The sequence below is a fragment of the Colletotrichum spaethianum genome, assembly GCF_022836535.1.
Source record: "Colletotrichum spaethianum MAFF 239500 DNA, contig25, whole genome shotgun sequence".
Classification (NCBI taxonomy): domain Eukaryota; kingdom Fungi; phylum Ascomycota; class Sordariomycetes; order Glomerellales; family Glomerellaceae; genus Colletotrichum; species Colletotrichum spaethianum.
Window position 1 is genome coordinate 699,565 of NW_026054795.1, and position 18,414 is coordinate 717,978.

At 52.3% G+C, this 18,414-nt stretch overlaps 3 protein-coding genes across 3 annotated transcripts; 1 reads left to right on the forward strand and 2 right to left on the reverse strand.

Moving 5' to 3' along the window:
* Positions 1-200: 200 nt before the first annotated feature.
* ColSpa_08969 (uncharacterized protein) lies at positions 201-788 on the forward strand (the record flags this gene model as incomplete). Its single annotated transcript, XM_049275181.1, has 1 exon — positions 201-788. One exon carries the CDS (start codon positions 201-203, stop codon positions 786-788), a length of 588 nt encoding a protein of 195 aa, XP_049131138.1.
* An 8,017-nt stretch (positions 789-8,805) lies between these two features.
* On the reverse strand, positions 8,806-10,329 carry ColSpa_08970 (serine/threonine-protein kinase TNNI3K; the record flags this gene model as incomplete). The annotated part of the gene is made up of 1 exon (XM_049275182.1): positions 8,806-10,329. The coding sequence occupies one exon, from the start codon at positions 10,327-10,329 to the stop codon at positions 8,806-8,808; it is 1,524 nt and encodes a 507-aa protein (XP_049131139.1).
* A 4,456-nt stretch (positions 10,330-14,785) lies between these two features.
* Positions 14,786-18,165, reverse strand: ColSpa_08971 (ankyrin-2; the record flags this gene model as incomplete). Its single annotated transcript, XM_049275183.1, has 3 exons — positions 14,786-14,898; positions 15,002-17,422; positions 17,628-18,165. 3 exons carry the CDS (start codon positions 18,163-18,165, stop codon positions 14,786-14,788), a joined length of 3,072 nt encoding a protein of 1,023 aa, XP_049131140.1.
* Between the last annotated feature and the right edge of the window lie 249 nt (positions 18,166-18,414).

Consider the following 18,414-nt stretch of genomic DNA (forward strand, 5'->3'; position numbering starts at 1 on the left):
TGGATCGCCTCTTGGGCTGTGGATGTCCGCGTTAAAAGAACGGCAATAACAGCAGCCTGATCCGCTTTGCCGCCGGTGTTTCGGCTTCGCATGAAGCTCTTCAGATCATCTTCTGGCTTTTTCTTCTTTCTTGAACCCAAAAATCACAAGTCCCTTGCAAATTCTATATAATACTCTTTTACGCCAGGTTTGGCATCTTGATGGCAGTGAAGTCCATCCGCAAAGCACAGTGGCATGGCAACCAGACCCTGAAACGCCCTCGCCAATCAACCAGTTGGCCGAGTCAACCGACCGACATAGACAACGAGGTCGTTGCTTTAGGCGGAACAACCCACGCAGTCGACCTCACAGACGTCGCTATACAATCTCAGAAAGCCCCGGTCAGCAGGGAAAAACGCCTGGAAGAACTTGTGAGAGACTCCGGCCGTCTCAGACAAGAACTTGACTACTGGAAAAGCGTCGCCCTGAAGGGGTCTACCTTCATAGCCAACGTCGACGAAGCTGTGGCGCAGCTTGCCGACATTGTCAGCAGATTTAGGAGTGTCATCGACGAGACAAACTCTCTGGTGGCGGAGAACAGTATGGCTCGTGGTAATCCTTTAGAGTCCGACCTGAACGGCGATGTGGGGAGAGAGACCGGCTGTAGACAAGACTTGCCGTTGACGAAAGCCGAGCTCGATGTACTCCTGGCTCCTGTCAGACGGGGTCGAGGGGGGTATGACTTTGAGGTTGTTGATTCGAAAGGGAGTCCGAAGCGGGCACCAAACAATCCTGGAGGCTGGTTCTAGAGCGAAGCATATGGTATTATGGAGATTATCATTCATCCGCTCCGTTATCTAGTATTGGGATTGATTCTTTACTTGTTCTGCTCCGGGCAAAATACCTGTTGTGTCAGAAAAAGGTTTTGGCCGACCTGAAAGTACTGTGCACTAGTTATGAGCAGAAGACGACCAAGCAGAAAGAAAGCCTGAAGACACCTAGTGTCTATGGATGGAGGTCCAAATGGTGTGATCTCGCCGCCGATTCCGAACGTGGCTGAAGTGTTTCGTGCTGAGCAGCAGCTAAAATCGGCTCTCCGATTTCTCAGTCACTTCGAAGTAAGGCTAGAAACAGGCGCGAAAAATCCATGCAGTATACAAGAAAGGCTAGGAGCCAATAGTCTGGCATTTGCTTTCGCCGCCATGATTGACTGCATTCGTCGCTTCTCCCTAGATGACTAAGTCTTTAGAGGAAGTTCTCGATTACGTTATGAACCTGGTTTTTGACAACAACAAATGGCACGATCCCATTTTCTTCGGGTCCGCCCCCAAGCGACTTGCCAATGGTGAAGACTGTCGAAAGCTTCACCTTGCAGCTGCTTCGATGGACTGAAGCGGGGATCTTCAGTGCAAGGCCAAAGTGGCCGAATCGCTGAAACGTCCGAGGTTCGTGAGTGAAGTCCTTTCGTGGATTCAGGCGTGGATTCAGGGCGCGGATTCACGGTTCACTTTAAAAATCCAAGGAAACGACGATAAAAGGGATGACTACACAAGGGTTCGATATTTATGTAGCCTGTTCAACCAGGAAGGCCATGAACTGACTACTTGTGTCCTCTACTACAACAAGGGCCCGGGGCATCTGGAGGAGTCTCATATTTCAGGCCACCAACTGCCGTGGGAAAAGACTTTAGTGTATTCTTCTGCAGTACTCGCTGTCCATACGTGACCCGAAGCCGCTCAAATGGGCGGCGAGGCAGGATGCGAGCATAGATTTCGAACCTCAATGTTGAGATGCACCTTCGCGGGACTGATTGGCATAAGTCTCCGCGAACAGGCGACCGACTACATATGACATGTTGCATTAGCAGTAAAATGGTACTTGAGGGTATCGCACGCGAATGGATGGTGTAGTAAGATGAAGCGCGACTTTATTCAGTCGTTCATTGATAGATGCTGATTACATGACTGCGCCTTGCCGAAGCTGAGAACCCGTATTCTTCGAAGCCATAAACAGCTCCAACCCCCTGCGGTTGCAACTAGGACCCAGAGCCCATTTGCCGCTTCGAGCTCGGCAACAAGCCATTCGGATTGAATGACTAAGAACCAACGTTTGGCCCTGTATCGCAATTTTATTGGCAAATTCATGAACCAGTGATGCGGGGGTGCCAAAAGCCAATTATAGCTCTTGGGAAGCGTGTTGTCAGCAATACAGCAGATACTTTGCGGGTTCTCGAATGTCTCTGGTCGCGAAGAGGATCCAGTAACGGCTGCGGTTAGAGGCATGTCGGCTCAAGTCACCAAAAGCCGTTTCGCATTAGGCTGGGTCGCACCGCACAGAAGTTGTCCCGTTCAATCGGCCTGCCGATCCACAAGTGGCTGCGATGAAGCAATACAGACATCAAGCCCCACAGCCGATTTCGAACCGACTGGACCTCAGGCGATGATTGGCGTGGTCTCGTGCGCAAGTCTCGATCGACCCCTGACCCTTGTACTCGTCTTCACGTTTACATGGCGGCGAAACATGCAGACTGTTCGTTGGCTGTCATCACCTCCCACTTCGCCAACTCGAATGCTTGTTGGAAAACCGGGCTTCTGCAGGCTAATGCCCAAGACCTCAAGCACCTCCATCATCGTTGCGACCAAGACTCGGCACCGCCTGCGCCAGCGGCGGCTGTGTAATATACCAAAGATCGCCAGATGTCCTACTTGATCAACCAATCTATATAACACGACAATCCCCTCAGTCACGTACTTCACGTACTGCTTCACTACAACCAAAGATTCAACGACGTACTCAGCGAACCCTCATAACGACAATGGCTTCTCGAATCTCAATACCAAACTTGCTGACGCCCGATCTGGCCATGCACACGGTCCTGGCCGAGGCTGAAGTTCGTACTGATAATGCCTATAGACCACAAACCTCGCCACAGCGAGACATCTCGTTGTCAACAAACGGCATATACTATCAAACAGACGTCCTGACGCCCGATCTGACCATGCACACGGTCCCGGCCGAGGCTGAAGTTCGTTCTGATAATGCGTCTAGACCACAAACCCCGCCACAGAAAGACACGTCGTTGTCAACAAACGATACGCGCCATCAAACAGACGTCGAGCCGTGCTCCGTCACGACGAGCCATGCCAAGGCGGTTCACTCATTACTATCGCCTGCAAAGCTGACTTCCTCTGGGGAACCCACTTTGAAGGATATGTTCTCGGTGCAAATGCTGCAACCTTCCACAATAACGTCTTCGAGTCTGGCTCTTCAACAACAGATGTTCGATGGTTACGGCAGTCTAGGCCCCCCTGACTACTCGGTTCAGATGTTACCTACTTGTTGTTGCAACTCATTCATCAAGTGAGAGAGAACCACACCCTTTCAGGAGTCAAAGAATCACTGCTAATCAGTTTAAGGTTTCCGTTTTTTGAATCCTTATGCGATCAGCAGCTCCTCGATATTTCCAGCCTGGGCAACTACGACCCGGCCTTTCTATCCCCCACCTGCAACTACTATGGTGGATGGCATTCTGATTATGCAAGCGGGGTATGTGATCCACTGGAAAACGGTGCGTCGAGTCGCTACTTCATGGAGAGTCCGCTCCCCGAAGCCTACTTGACTGGTGCGTGCCTGGGCAGTGTTGTCTCGGTCCATGATACGCCGGTCGAACTGATTCAACCGTGGACCTACGGCTTGGACGGTCAGCCTGTCCAGCACTAGATCTTTGTGCTTGAAAATGGCCTAGGATGTTGCTGGGGAGAAAGATGGAGTTAACACAGTTTCTCCGCCATTCTTTGCTGTCAGATAACCTCATTGGGCTCTTGAGAGGTTGTTTCCTTCTCCCTGCTCCGGTTTGATTGCGCACGGGCCAACACTGTAAATTGTAGCGACTGTTTTTTGGTTCCAGCGCGAGAGAGAATCGAAACCGGAGCCTTGTATGCACGAGCGTGTATGCACGAGCGTGTATGTACGAAAGCATTCCCTTTTGAGTAAGACAGAGTCCGTCCGTGTGGAATCGTATCCAAAAGACCGATCAACCATATTGATAACGTGAATACCAACGAAACAATTATTTCAAGGTCCAATCCGACTCGAATGGGTATGGTACTGTACACAATTACTTCGAAGACCCTTCCACCTATGCCGCGCCTGCAGCTGCATCTTCGTTCTTGGTGCAAAGTCCAGACCGCTCTAACATGATTGTGATCAAAGAACGACCGGCTGCCGTACCATCCAAATCCACACGACGGACAAACTGAAAATGTTCCACAACAGCCTCACTGGCTTCGATAGAGTCTTCCCACTCTGTCATTTCGTCCGCGTCGCCGATGGCGCATCCGTTGTAGTTGTAATCAGAAGCACTGTGTTTGATTTCTGCTCTTGCCGTTCTTGCTTGACGCCCTGGTTGACGTTTCTTGTTGTAAAACGCTACGCGCGCAGTCTGATGAGCCCCAGCGGAAGACTGACAATGCTCGTCGCTGTTGGTGATGTGGGGTCGAATTCGATTCGCCTGTCCGCCGGAGGAAAGCGCAGGGCGAAGTGTTCTGGCGAGACCAGGCATGGAGAGCGCTCTTTCGTGTCGCCAATCGCTAGTGGCATGTTTCCCTTCTGACGGTATTGCAGAACATCGAGGGCTTCCGGTGGGAGGTGACATGGAAGAAACCCAGTCGTTAATGACGTCGAAGGAAGTCGAAGACTGACACGACATTTCGATTGGCCGGTGACAAGTCGGAAGTGAGACTTCTGTTTTTGGACATTGTGTCACGTTCGAATACTAAATAGCCAATCCCCACGTGAAAGTTGGTGGTTACTGTGCTCCTGTTGAGCGCTCGCGACGAAGCCGTCGCTTGGTCGGCGGATCCCTGTACGCTCCAAAAGAGGCGCCTTGGTCTGGGGCGTGTATGACCGAAAGCTCTTTCTGGACGGTCCACATGCATGCCCCTGCCCAGCCGAGCCATATCAGCAAGCCCAGAACTGCAGTAGGCGATAGGCCATTTCGAAAGCTCGACCCAAGAGCGACTGTTGTCACACAAATATAGCGAGCAAATCTGTCCAAACTGGGTTGGCATATTTGCCGCTCGAACTCAGGCTCGCCTGGTGTAGGTCTGCATGTACCTCAGTCTTAGGACTGAGCTGGTCGGTCTTTTATCAAGCATAGAAACGGCACTCACAATACGACATTTACATTGGACGCATTGTTGAGTAGCCAGTCGTACCCGTCAAAATACTGGGGTCCAACTCACTGTTTTTATCACAGATACATACATCAAGCCATTGTGTACAGTAACAGTACGCTATTCTACCTATTTCGGTCTTATCCCGGTATGCTATGTCAGCACCAAACGCACTTTCGGTTCCAGTCCGTCTTTTTCATAGGTTTAGCCATGCAACAAGGTCTGAATCCTGTCACTAAAAGCTGCGGTAGTTGCGGCGAGGATATTTGGCGTTGTAATAGATAGATACCGGCGATGCTGAAGACAACAAGATTAAAGTCACTAGAGGGGCATGTTCAAACCAGGCCAGGGGTTGGAACATGAGAAATGTCATGCTTAGCATCATATTATGACGGGGGTATCCATAGCCTCAAATCACATCTCGAAAGCCGGGACCAAACCTCAATGATTTGTCTTTTCAGATTACTTAACAGCCAATAAGGCTCATGTATAAAGACTCTTGACTTTCACTACTAGCCAAACCTGCGATATAATGCCCACCTATCAAAACAGCAATCACCCAACTGAAATTCCTGAACATCGTGCTTGCAGCCCACGGGAGCCAGGCCAGCATCAGTAAGTAATTCACATGAGGCACTCTCATTGAAAACAGCTTACACTCTGTACAGACGAGAATGTCAAGACAACGCGTGACCGAAGTGCAAGATGCAGTCTTCAACAAAAAAGACGAAGCTTCGGACCTGGAAGATGGAGCCTCTGAAATAAGAGACATGACTTCCAGTTTGGAGGTCCTAGCCTCCTACATGACAGACGAAACTGATTGCCTAAAGGCTGCAGTTTCTGATCTGCAAGCGATAGCCACCAGACAAGAAGCCAAGGCCTCTAGCCTAAGGATCGAAGCTGCTATGCTGTATGACAAAGTCTCTCGATTGAGAAACGAAATCCCTTCACTGAAGGATACAGATATTCAACGAGAGAAACAAAGTCTTCGAAACCCAGGTTATCCGAATGCATCGACAGTGGTGACAGGTCTGATAGTAGCTTTAGCTTTGACTTTTGGAATGATGACTGCAACTGGCTGACGGGAGTGACTGCGTTTATACATCGTGGCGTAAAAAGGCTAGGTCGGTGGTAGAGGCTGGCGCTGTACGGAGTGTTGGATTGACGAAGGCTCCCTTCGGGGCCAATGGTGACTAGAATTGAATCCACTCCTCTATCTTATGCTACGGCTTGACCAGATTCCATTGAGTGTCGTCTCAGGTGAAGATGTTCCGTATTCGATGGGTCTATGCCGGTGCTCCCCTAGCGCCCTCAATGGCAGCTGGCTGGGTCCAAACCCGCCGTCAGGGATCGTTAGCTAGCCTAAGAAAGCATGCGTAACTATGGCCGGTCCGCGTCTGTCATTTCGTCTTTTCTCTTACAGTATAAAATGGAAATGACTCTGATCAAGCTACATGGTTCCTAACGCTAATCTCGTGAACCTGTAGTTGCGTGTCACGCGCAGTTCAAAACAACCAACTGCGCCACAAAGCGGAACCTCGTCTCATTATCTCCTGTTTTGCATTATACGGCCATGCTACCGCCTAGCGCGCGGGACGCAACCATGGGGGTACGACTGCACGGAAACCGCGAGAAGCTGCGGAAGTCACCTCGATCCACGGCCAATCGATGTGTGTCATATGCTTTGCATAACAAAACAAGCTTGCTCTCTTGGTTCGAGCGTACACATTTATGCTGAAAATCGATGTGTTACGCGGTGAGTCCGCTTTCCGGTGGCTTCGCCCCTTTTATTCGTCGTCCGGTTTGGCCACGCTACTCACGGCCTTTGCCTGCACTTACAGGCCTGATCGTGCTCTGCCAGCAGGTGGCTGTAGCTTGACATGTCTTTCTCTGCTTCCCACGTGGGACATGCGTAACCGTCCCACCTGACGGCGTACGAAACATTGCCGCCATCGCTTTCATAGCAGCCCACAATAGACTGAAGACATGACGCCCAGGCAGGATTGCTCGGCCGAGGTCGCTCGACACATTCTTGCCATACTTTGACGGAATTTCCGTCGTCATAAACCCATAGAAGTTGACGACCGTCTGGCCAATCCCACAGCAGGGGATCAGGAACCTCTGCGATTACGCCATAGAACACTCGGCCGCCACTCGCGAAGGTGCAGATGACTTTAGTTACGTCAAGACGTGACGACCATGCCGCATCGACCGCCGTGCCTTTTTGTACTCTCATGTTGACTGTCGGGGATACGGCTTCTCAACAGTACACTCAAGGTCTCCTCTTGAAAATGAATGAAGGTGTGGGAAGAAGACTGATGATAGGAAAGGAGCGTCGTCGGCTCTCAGCAGGCAGCCTCAACTTATACGGCCGCGCAAGCAGATTCTTCTATACTCATGTAATGCAGCCACTTTCCGATCCTACCATCTTTTACTTCGACGCACATATCTGCTCTTTTGTCGATAGACCATTTTCTCTGGATCGTAACTCCAAGCCTGTATCCGAGCAGTCGCTGCTGCGGCGGGATCTCGCCAATCCTGCACTATGGCCACACAACTGAAAGAACATGGTCACTGTATCGCACGTAAGAACACAAAGGCGCGTCGAAGACGAGCCTTTAGGTGATCACATGGGAAACCAGATTACGTCTTGCTATTACTAGCTACTCTAATGCGCCTTCTTTTATGCGCACAACTTCAAAGACAGCTGGTAATGTAATTGCGTGCATTCTTCATGCCCTCTCGGTATTTCGGCAGAACCTCTTGAGTAAGCTCGTTATCTTCTGAACAGCGTGCTCATATTGAGGCGGGATACGCGTAATGAGCACTGTTTCGTCGCTGCCGTCAAATTCCATACAAATGGTGACGGGCCACTGATGTTCTGCAACCTCCCGCACGACTTTCTGCGCGAGCGCAGTTACGGCGCCAACTTGCGCCGTTGCCCTAACTACCACGTCCGTTTCCGGCCAAAGTTCTGTGTGCCTCACGTGTGTGTCTGGCGTGTTTGGCGCTGTGCAGTCATCATCGGGCGTGGCGGGGTTGGTACTGACTTTGTTACGTTAGTAGGTGCCATTGACAATAACAGTGGAATTGCTTACAACTGTCAACGCGTGCCCTTTTCCGTGGAGCTTGTTGCGTAGAGGCTTGAATAGCCCGTTCTCGCTCATCGAGCTCGTTTTCATCGAGAAACGAGTCCTCGAAGAGCCGTGGAAACGAGTCGTCCAAGGTGGGAGAGCGTTGATCGAGGGGAGGTTCCATGTCTTCGAAGTCAACCGGGAAACACGCAGCAACGTACTCAAGAGATTCGTGAGAAAGATAACATCCTAAACTTCGGTCACAATTGTAGAAAACAACGAGGATTTATACCTTTTCGCGGCTGCGGAACCCTTGGTCTTGCCCTTCTTAGAATGTCATATGGGGCGGTGGCCTCCACTGTGAAAAGGGCAGGACGTCCGTCACTTGCCAGCACGGATGCATGTTCATATTTCACGCAATCATCCCCCTGTTTGACCAGACATCGTTTGAAAGTTCTCGTGAATCTATTGGTTCTGCTGCAAACGGTGTTGTAATCTAACTATCCTCGCTGCTGTCACAATCCTTTTGCGATGCTTCTTTCCAATACGAAGGAGTAAGCTTCCACATGATGTGCTCCCTACCTCAAGCCGACATCAGGAAAAAACATCCTCGCGATGACTGGCCCTGGTAGTTTCTCCTTACTCTTGTTGAAGCGCAACATGTTGAGGACCCCTGTTTTGCTCAGACTGATCCCGTGCTTTAGCATCTCCGTAACCATACGCACGATAGACCTCGGCGAATCCTGCAGAAATCGCGTTGCCACCGCATCGCCGCTTCTTGATGCCGCCCAAAAGCAGTGCGAATACAACACATGGAAGATCCTCAACAGCTTGGGCTCTCGCGTCAGGAGACTGATCACACCCCAATGGTCTCGCGCATCCGCCAGCCGCACCAGCTTGTCGATGACGGTGCACAACACTTCTTCGTCCATCTTGGCACCACGCCGCAACAAGATCGACGCCGTAACGGGGTCTCCGTGGCACGTGGAGAGTGTCCAGGTAAGGCTCGTCGCACCGTGCGAGTCGCGCTGATCAATGTCCAAAAGGCCCGAGGAGAGCAACATCTCAGCCTCCCAACGACGCCTCGCGCGGATGAGCTTCAGCAGAAGAGGCCCCGTCCAGTTGCAACGCGCAGAAATGCAAACCATTGCGTTCGGGTCGGCGCCTGACTTGACGAGACGCTTGATGAGCCGTTCTTTTACTGCCGCCGTCCTCCCGTTTGTTTGCTTGGACCGAGCCAGCAGTGCCAACTCGAGCGGCTTCTGGTCATAGATACGGAGCGCGGGGTCGGCCCCCTCCACCAAGCCGTCCGACTCGCCGGTGGCATCCGCTCCGGCTTCCAGAAGTGACAGGGCTGCGGAGAACATGCCGTCTTCGCACGCCATACTCAAGGGCGTCATGCGCCACGTGTCGATCGTTGTCGGCTGGTTGACGTCCGCCCCGAATCGTGCTAGGTGAGCTATGACCGTCTCCGGCGACGGTGACAACAGCGAGTGAATCAGCGGCGTGTCCCCGTTGCTGTCGACCTGGTCCACTCCCAGTCCTCTCTCGTCGATCAGATAGGTGATGACTTCGGTCAGTCCCGCAGCGACCGCTTGGTGGAGCGCATTGATTCCGAACTCGGGAGACTCGAGGCGTGCGCCACGCCGAAGGAGGACCATCGATGTCTCCGCATCCCGGCTAAGAAGAGATAGGAAGACGGGAGTGCGTAGCCGGCAGTCCGGGACCCCGTCGATATCCGCACCGTGATCGAGGAGAAACGAAACGATCTCAGCATAGCCTTTCGAAGCGGCCAGGTACAGGGCCGTGACGAAAAAAGGGCTGGGCTGTTGGGCTTCGGTCATGTACATGGTCGTCGGTTTATTGTAGTCAGCGCCGGCTCGGCGGGTATGCTCAAGTGTGGCGAGGGCCACGCGCGTGTCTGTACAGTGGGCAATCGTCTCAAAGACGGCGGAATACTGACCGTTCGTGACATCGTGCCGGTACAGCTTGGGGTTGAAGAACGAATGCCAAGCGTGCGAGCATCGTGCGAAATGGGACTGGACGTGGGGTTCGCTATGGTTGAAGATGTGCCACGCGACATCTAGGGGAATCGGCTTCATAGGGAAGGATTTCTGTGGCTATTGGGCGAGATATCTTGGTTCATGTAACGAAAGAACACGACGCTGGGGGAACCAAAGGCATTTGCCGAGTCAGGCTCGCTGGTTTCATGTGTACATGATGTATGAACTCAGTCGCTTCTCTACATCCAGTACGTCGAAAACGGATCAAACACCCACTCCAGACCCGCGGTTGACGCTGTCGTGTGCGATGTTAGCTGCATTTTTGCTGCATTTTTGCTGCATTTTTGCTGTTCAGACGATACGTGCTCCTGCTGACATTGAGCCATTCTATGCATGCGTTACATAGGTGCACTGCGTGCTGCGTGCTGTATTTGCAGGAGGTCTAAGGCGTATCTGTAGACTAGATATGGCGATGTTGGCTTCCATGGTGCATGTGTATTCGAATGGTTTGTTTTGGCTCGGCTCAAAACTGACGTGGGGGTTGGATGCAAGTGCCTGTCACCTTACGGCGCCGCTCGAGATCGGTTTTGGACGCTGAGCTTGGTCTACTTACCGCAAGTATTTGTGAATGCCCCGCAGACAAGTTGAGTAGTTGAGTAAAGATCGAGTGTTCTCGGCCATGCAACAAGGATCTTGCTTTCTTCGCCACATCCTGGCCTCAAAATCCGCGTCTTCTTTTCACTTTTTGGTTCCCGCAGTCGAGTTTGGAAATCGACGTCTTGCGCCGCAATCCTGGTGCTAAGAGCCGTTTCTGGCTCCAAAGGTGGGTATCCTTAACTTTACAATCAGGATCCCGGTCGTTCCGCCACAAGCCCTATCTACAAGATCCAATACCGGCTCGTCCTGCAATTCTCACAGCGGAGACCGAAAACCGACCATTGGCACTGGTGCAATTACGGGCTGATGAAAGTCTACGGATACCGGTATTATGGTTTTTAGAAGTGGGCATCCCAGCCAGGAACAAGAAATTTGCCTGTACCAGCACATCGTCTGTCCGTCGGCCGCATAACTAGTTCTTGCTAGGAGCCAGTTTCGGCTTTTGGAGGAGCCTTTCCAGCATAGCAAGAAGGGCCCTGCTTGGCTGTGTGCACTGTCCGCGAGGTCGGCATCCAACCCCGATTGCCTTCATACCATTGGGGGTTCATTACTCCAAAGAGCCGATTCTGACTAGATGGTGAATACCCCCAGCCACGCAACGAGGCCCTACTCATCCGCACTGCCGTCCCGCACAGCTGCAGCCAAATGCCAGGAGCCTATTCTGACTCTTAATGGCGGCCATTCTCAAGCCTGGGGTAAAGATCTTGCTCGTCCCGACATAAAGCCTTTTCGCAGAGTCTGTATCTGGCTCCATCTAATGTACTGAGAAGTCGAGGTCTAGAAGCTGGCACTCGTCGCCGTTGGGGCTACGCCCTTCGAGCCGCTTTTGGCTGTCGGGGTAAGCTCTTCCCAGCCACGCGACAAGGGTCTTGCTTGCTCCCCGCTTTTCCCGTCCTGCCTGCAAGATCCGTCTTTGGCTCTCTTGCCAGGAGCTAAGCCTAAGTGGTCTCCGTCTTTCTTGCCTCACACCAAGGTCCTTACCTGCCAACCCATTTCCCCTGTCAGCAATATCCAGACCTAGCTCTTGTTCAGAGCTACTATTACATGGTACTTCTTTCCACCTCATACCCTGTCCGCAGGATCCATTACCGGTTCATCCTGCAGTTACCAAGGCTGGGGAGCTCTGAAATCAACTTTTGGCGCCAGAGCAATTACATGCTACCAAGAGCCTCTTCTGCCTTTTGGGACTAGGCACCCCCAGCCAACAACAGGAAGCTTGCATGCACCAGTACATCGCCCTTCCGCAAAACCTACACCAGACTCCTTCTAGGAACCGGTTTCGACTCTCGGGAGTAGGAATTCTCAAGCCTGTATGAAGGATACTGCTTGTCCCGATATATGGCTTTTTCTTGAGATCCGTATATGCCTTCATCCACGGTACTGGAGAGTCGAGACCCAGAAGTTAGTATGCAATGCCGCTGCAACCACGTTGTTGGTGGTCGCTTCTGGCGACTGGGGCAGGGCCCTCCCAGCCAGCATCTCACTTGCTCACATAGATCCCCTGTCTTGAGCATCCGTATCTGGCTCTTACCAGAAGCCAGTTTTGGCCCGTCCTCCTAGCCACACACCAAGGACCTTACCGACCACCCCATTTACCATGTTGAAAAAGTTGGATTTGACTCTTGTTAGTCGCTATTCACTGTCCGCAAAATCCTTTTCCAGCTCCCTTCAACCGGCTGAGTCTGGAGCGAGATTGTCCCCAGCCACACGACAAGGATCTTGCATGCTAAGTCATGTCCCCTGTTAGCAAGATCCAAATCTGGTTCTTTTGGAAGGCCATTTTTTACTTTTCGATTCCGGCTTTAGGTGCCTTTGGGAGACGATCTGCCCAGCCACGCGACTAGGCTCTCGCCCTGTCGTGTAGCAATGGATGCCGCGACCTAGAGATCCAGTTCCAACGTCGCCGCAACGATGAGGCAAGTGCCAGTTCTGGCCTTTCGCGGAGGATGTCCCCAGCCATGCAACAAGGGTCCTCCTTGTTTCACGACCTACCCTGTGTACACGATCCATGTCTGACTCTTGCCAGGAACTGGTTCCGGCTGGTCTTCCCAGCCACGCAACAAGGAGCTTTCTTCCTCTACTACTTACAGTGACTGCAAGATCCATATCTGGCTTTCAATTGCTGGAGTGGAAAGTCCGGAACATGCTGGGAGCCTGTTTGGGCTCCCAAGATCCCAAAATGAGTCATCCCAGCTACACCGCAAGCACCTTGCTGTGCCGTGTATGGTCCCTGCAAAGACCCATTTCCGGCTCCTATTGATATATTGGAAAGCCATGGTCTGGAAAGCCAGTTGTAGCGCACCTGCGACAATGATGCGGAAGCCATTTCCGGCCTTTGGTCGAGAGTCTCCCCGACCATGTAACAAGGAGCTTTCTTGCTCTACCAAGTGTTCTATCTGCACAATCCATGTCCAGCTTCTGCAGGACCAGGTTCTGACCTCTCATGGAAGGCGTTCTCCACCATCCGACCACGACTCTACTTGCTCTGGTACATCCCCGACTGCAAAATCCATTTCGAGATCCCAGTTGTTACCTTGGAAATCCGGGACCCACAAATCGCCTTTCGACGCCGCTGCAATTGCCTCTGGGGAGCCTTCTTATTATCATTATGGAGTCACTATCCCCAGTCACACAGCGAGCACCTTACTTCGCCATGTATCCTGTCCGCAGGATCCCGTTCCGACTCCTAGCCTACGTCACTCTAGGTCGGGCTCCGAAAATCCACTTTGATAGCGATTGTGCACATGGCGAGCAGCAATGAAGCAAGAGAATGGCCTTGCTCCCCATTCCTCCAGTTGTGGCGGTGTCCGCTCACTTCCGCCATGAGCCGAGCCACAGGACTTGACGACAGTGCTTGCGAGCAGGCAAAATATATCGCTGTACTTGAAATCCCCATTTCCGGCCCTGCTCGCCAGCTGGAGCATCATCAAGCTCCATAAACAGAGGTTTATGGAGTGGCTACTTTCGGCGGTGACACCATGGGAAGCGGGTCCACACACCTGGCGCGTCTGTTTGTAGGCTCGTGAGGTGAAGTCGTTAGAACAGTGGGTCCTGACTTGCCCGTACTTTCCGTGGCATCGGGATGCGGTTTGACTGAGCCGGGACGACTTTAATTGTCGGAGTGCGTTCGCCCTTTCTTCCCTCACCCGCAACATCCACTTCGCGCCTGCGTCTCGCTGATTCACGAGCAAGTCATGGTTCCAGACACATCCTCACCTCAGAAGCCAGACTTTCCAGTCAACCTCTATCCTCTGCTTCGAGGAAGCCATACGCGCCATGCCGTAGGACCAAGACCGGGGCTTCGGTACGCATGCTGTCGACTTGGCTCTCCATATTCTGGCCATGAATGCCAAGATTCTGAATGACCTCGCGACCGAAGCTGACTCAGAAGCCACCGGGCGAAAGGAAATCGACAAGCTCAATCGACAATATGGCTGTTTCGATAAGGTCGATGCAAATCAAATAGTCCAGAACCGCGTGCTTTTGAGGTAAGACCCGGAAGCCCAGCACTGGTCATCGTTTCTTACTTTTAAGTAGAAAACTTTACTCATAGATTGCTGGGCTCTTGGCGATGTTAAAAATGAGTCACGCATTCAAACCAACGAGGCTAACAACTGGGATATTGCCAGTTAGGAAGGTGAAGGCAGGCCAGACAGGGTGACAAGATGAATCCATAGCGTAGGATAGACCGCCCTTATCATTAAAGCACATTTTGATAACTATTGTGGTCTCGAGGAAAATGTTTTAGGTTAAAGTACGCAATGCCTATGAAACAGTGCCTGAAGTCCTAAGAAATCGTCCACAGCAGCATAACCAATATTGGCAAAGAACTGCTCTGACATGGCGGCCGGCAACGAATTGAACGCCTGAAAAGCCAACTGTTCTTTACACGATTCTTCTACTGAACACCCATCCTGACTGAGTGCTTCCACCACCATGTGATGGGATCGTTTGAGTGCCCACATGAGTGGCGTACAGCCTTTGTTGTCTCGAAAATTGAGGGCTTTCCTGCTGTTTTTGACTAGGATTGACACTGTCTGTTCTTGGCCTTTCATAGCAGCCCAGGAAAGTGCTGTGCGGCCCTCTGTGTCGATCAAGTCCACGTCAGCCTTACCTGTATCAAGCAGCATGTTGACAACGGCCTCATGTCCATTTTTTGCCGCCCATAAGAGGGGTGATCGGTTATCTTTCGTAGCAACCTTGACGTCTGCTCCCTTGTCGAGAAGCAGCTTGACCACTTCGAGATGGCCGCTGTCTGATGCTGGATAGAGCGGCGTCCATCCGTCCTTGTTGGCAATCGTAATGTCTGCTCCCTTGTCGAGAAGTAGCTTGACCACCTCGAGATGGCCGTTACTTGAGGCTGCTTTAAGTGACGTCCATCCGTCCTTGTCAGCGACCGTGATGTCTGCGCCCTTGTCGAGAAGCAGCTTCACCACCTCAAGATGGCCGTTACCTGAGGCTACGTGAAGCGGCGTCCGTCCGTTGTTATCAGCAACTGTGACGTCTGCTCCCTTGTCGAGAAGCAGCTTGACCACCTCGAGATGGCCGCTGCCTGATGCTGCGTGAAGCGGCGTCCATCCATCGTTATCAGCAACTGTGATGTCTGCTCCCTTGTCGAGAAGCAGTTTGACCACCTCGAGATGGCCACTGTCTGATGCCGTATTAAGTGGCGTCCATCCATGAGTATTCCTAAGTGTCACATTACCTTCGTTTTTGAGAATCATCTTAACCAAGCCGAAATGGCCGTTCATCGATGCAGCATAGAGCGGTGTTCGTCCTCTACGGCCAGCAACATCAATGTCTGCTCCCCCTTCAAGCAACATTTGCGCTATTTCCTGGTATCCCTTTTCGCATGCGATTTCGAGGGCTGCTCTTCCCGACTTTGCCTTTTCATTCGGGTCCTGCTTGCAATGATGAATGAGAAACCTCACCACCCCTGTTAACCCCAAATAAGAAGCATAGTATAAGGGGCTTGCCGGTAAGATTGTTTCTGTCGCTTCCGGTTTCAAATCCTCGCCATGGACATCAAACCACTGTCTCCAGGAGTCCCAAGTTTCAACGCGTCCGGCAAAGAGGGCGTTCATTGCTTTCACTAACGCCTCGTCGTTTACATTGCTGACGTCAGTATGTTGATGCCAATATTTCGCAGCGTAATTCCGGAAAGACATCCCGATTCGATCTTCTTCCTCATGAAGTGTTCCGTCCCAAACTCGTTGGAAACCGATGTAGCGGAGACATAGCTTGGCTAGGAGGACACCCTCGGTGACTTCGTTGGAGGCGCGCAAGCTTTCGTTGGCAAACAAGACCGCCCCCCGAGACGGGATCTTACACAGCAGGTACTGCTTAACCGAGAAATGGGCTAGGTGTATCTTCCTCGATCCAGCCGGAGATTCCGATAAAGTGCCTCGTACTTCTATCAAGGATCCACAGAGATCCAGGATTTCGCTTTCGATGTAGTCATCATCAACAGAGTCCGGCAATTCGTCGACTGGCAGGTCGTCGCAGTCCTCATTGATGAGCACAGCTTCGGTGATCTCGCAGACAGTCAGGGGCCGCAGAGCAAATGCGGCCCATCGCAGCAACGAGAAGGCCTTTGTTCTTTTTACATCTTGCAATCTCTCAATTCGTTCCCAGTTGCGGTCGTAAAGACGGTCAAGCCCGGCTGGGGTCTCGTCGATGTCCCTTTCAAGCTGCTTCTGGTTTCTCCATTTCCTCAAGAAGTCTTCTTGCATTCTCAGCCACTGGAACTGGCCGTGACAGCGATCGGCCATTCTCTGGGAGATGCTGAGTCTTATTGATTCGTCCTTGTTGGACAGCTTGTTGTCGACGATACTTCTTGAGTAGGCAATGTTGTCAGCAGATACGTCTTCCAGTGATATCGTGTATTCGCTGAATCCCGAGTATCGCTTGAGCCCCTGCCGGATTTCAGGCTCGTTACGGCTGACCACCAAAACCCGAGCAGTGGTGTCGTCAATCGCTTGCCTAAGCTCTTCAAGAAAGCGGGCCACAGAGTGGCTGCCGCTGTGGCCTCCCCCCACCCAAGTGCATTCATCCAGCCCATCCAAGATGAACGTACAGCACGGAACGGTCTGGACAACCTCACGGAAGAGTCGGATGATGGTTGCTCGCGTTGCGGCCTGTTCATGCTGTGCCAAGCGTCTCTTCCGGACCACATTCAAAGCAGCCTGGTTTTGAAATGTTATCGCTGCTAGCCACGACCGTATCGCTAAGAATGGGTCGTCACGGCCCTCGGACTTGGATGATAAAAAGAAATGCGCGGTGGGTGTCTGAGGCGTGGATGAAATAACTTCGACTAGTTTGGCACAAAGGATCGTCTTACCATACCCCGCCGGGCCGTTGATCCACAGCAGCTTCGAAGCACCAGGTGGAGCATCGGGCGAAAGCCACTGGCGAAACTCTGTCCGCGCCAGTATCCACTCACATGTGCCGTCCAGCCGCTTCTGGATGGAGTCGTCGTATAGATCGTTCGGGGACGGGCAACCAAGCCAAGCGCGCAGGTCCCGTTTTGTTTCGGCTGCAGCCGTTAGCTAGAGATCGAGGGCGCGGGTCACGGCATCAGTACCTTTCGTCTCTTCTTCTGCCTGGCGCAGGAACGCTCGAATCTCATCAAACAAAGGACTGTCGACTAGATGAGTATCTTTAGCACTGTCAGATCAATATGCTAGGCAGTGGTTCGGGGCGTTTGTCCGAACCGTGTAGGTGCGCAGAGTCATAGTTACGTGCTCCATGTCCTGATGGTGTACCCTTTGTGTCGTCTGGAGGAACCACACTGTACAGATACTGCACCAGGGTCGCAAACATCTGAACGTGGCCTGCGCGCTTTGTTTTCCCGGTTAGTGCCCAAGCGGCCTTCCGCCACTTCGAGTCCACAAGCGCGCCATGGCGAAGCTGGCCTTGCCGTGTGGAGAGAAAACCGTCTTTTGAGATTTTGCTGTCTGCTGGGGTGGGCTGCTGGTTGAGGGCGTCATCTTCGCCGCTGCAAAAGTCTCGGATGCTGGCAAAGAGTTTGTGAATTATCGCCATGTTTTTCGCATCATCGAGAGCGGGGTGGTGCGTGTCGGATAACTTCCCTTTCTCGATGCCGACAGCGCGACACCACTGCTCGAAGCGGTGCTTGTCGGCGTCGAACAGAGTGGCTAGAGAACGTGAATCGCGGCCAAAGTTTTTGTACGAGTCGAACTTTTCAACAGCTTCCAAGCAAGAGCTGAAGAGGCCGGCTAGGCCCACGACGCCGACAGCCAGTCCTACCGGTTCCATGGTTGCGCGCGTGAGGTTGTCGCGATTGATGGAAGGCGGGGTTTGTGTTTTCTACATGAAAGCAGATTTATGGCGCAACCTGTCATCCGAACACAGCTGCATACAATGGCATTCGTCTGCCTGATGCTTACCACGTGTACTGCTGTCATTTCTACCATGTCGCTGTGTTTGCTAGCGCATCCATCCGATGCGCCGCTCCACTTGGGCAGCCTCCGGTAAGGCATAGTTGTGAGGGCGGTGGACCGGCTG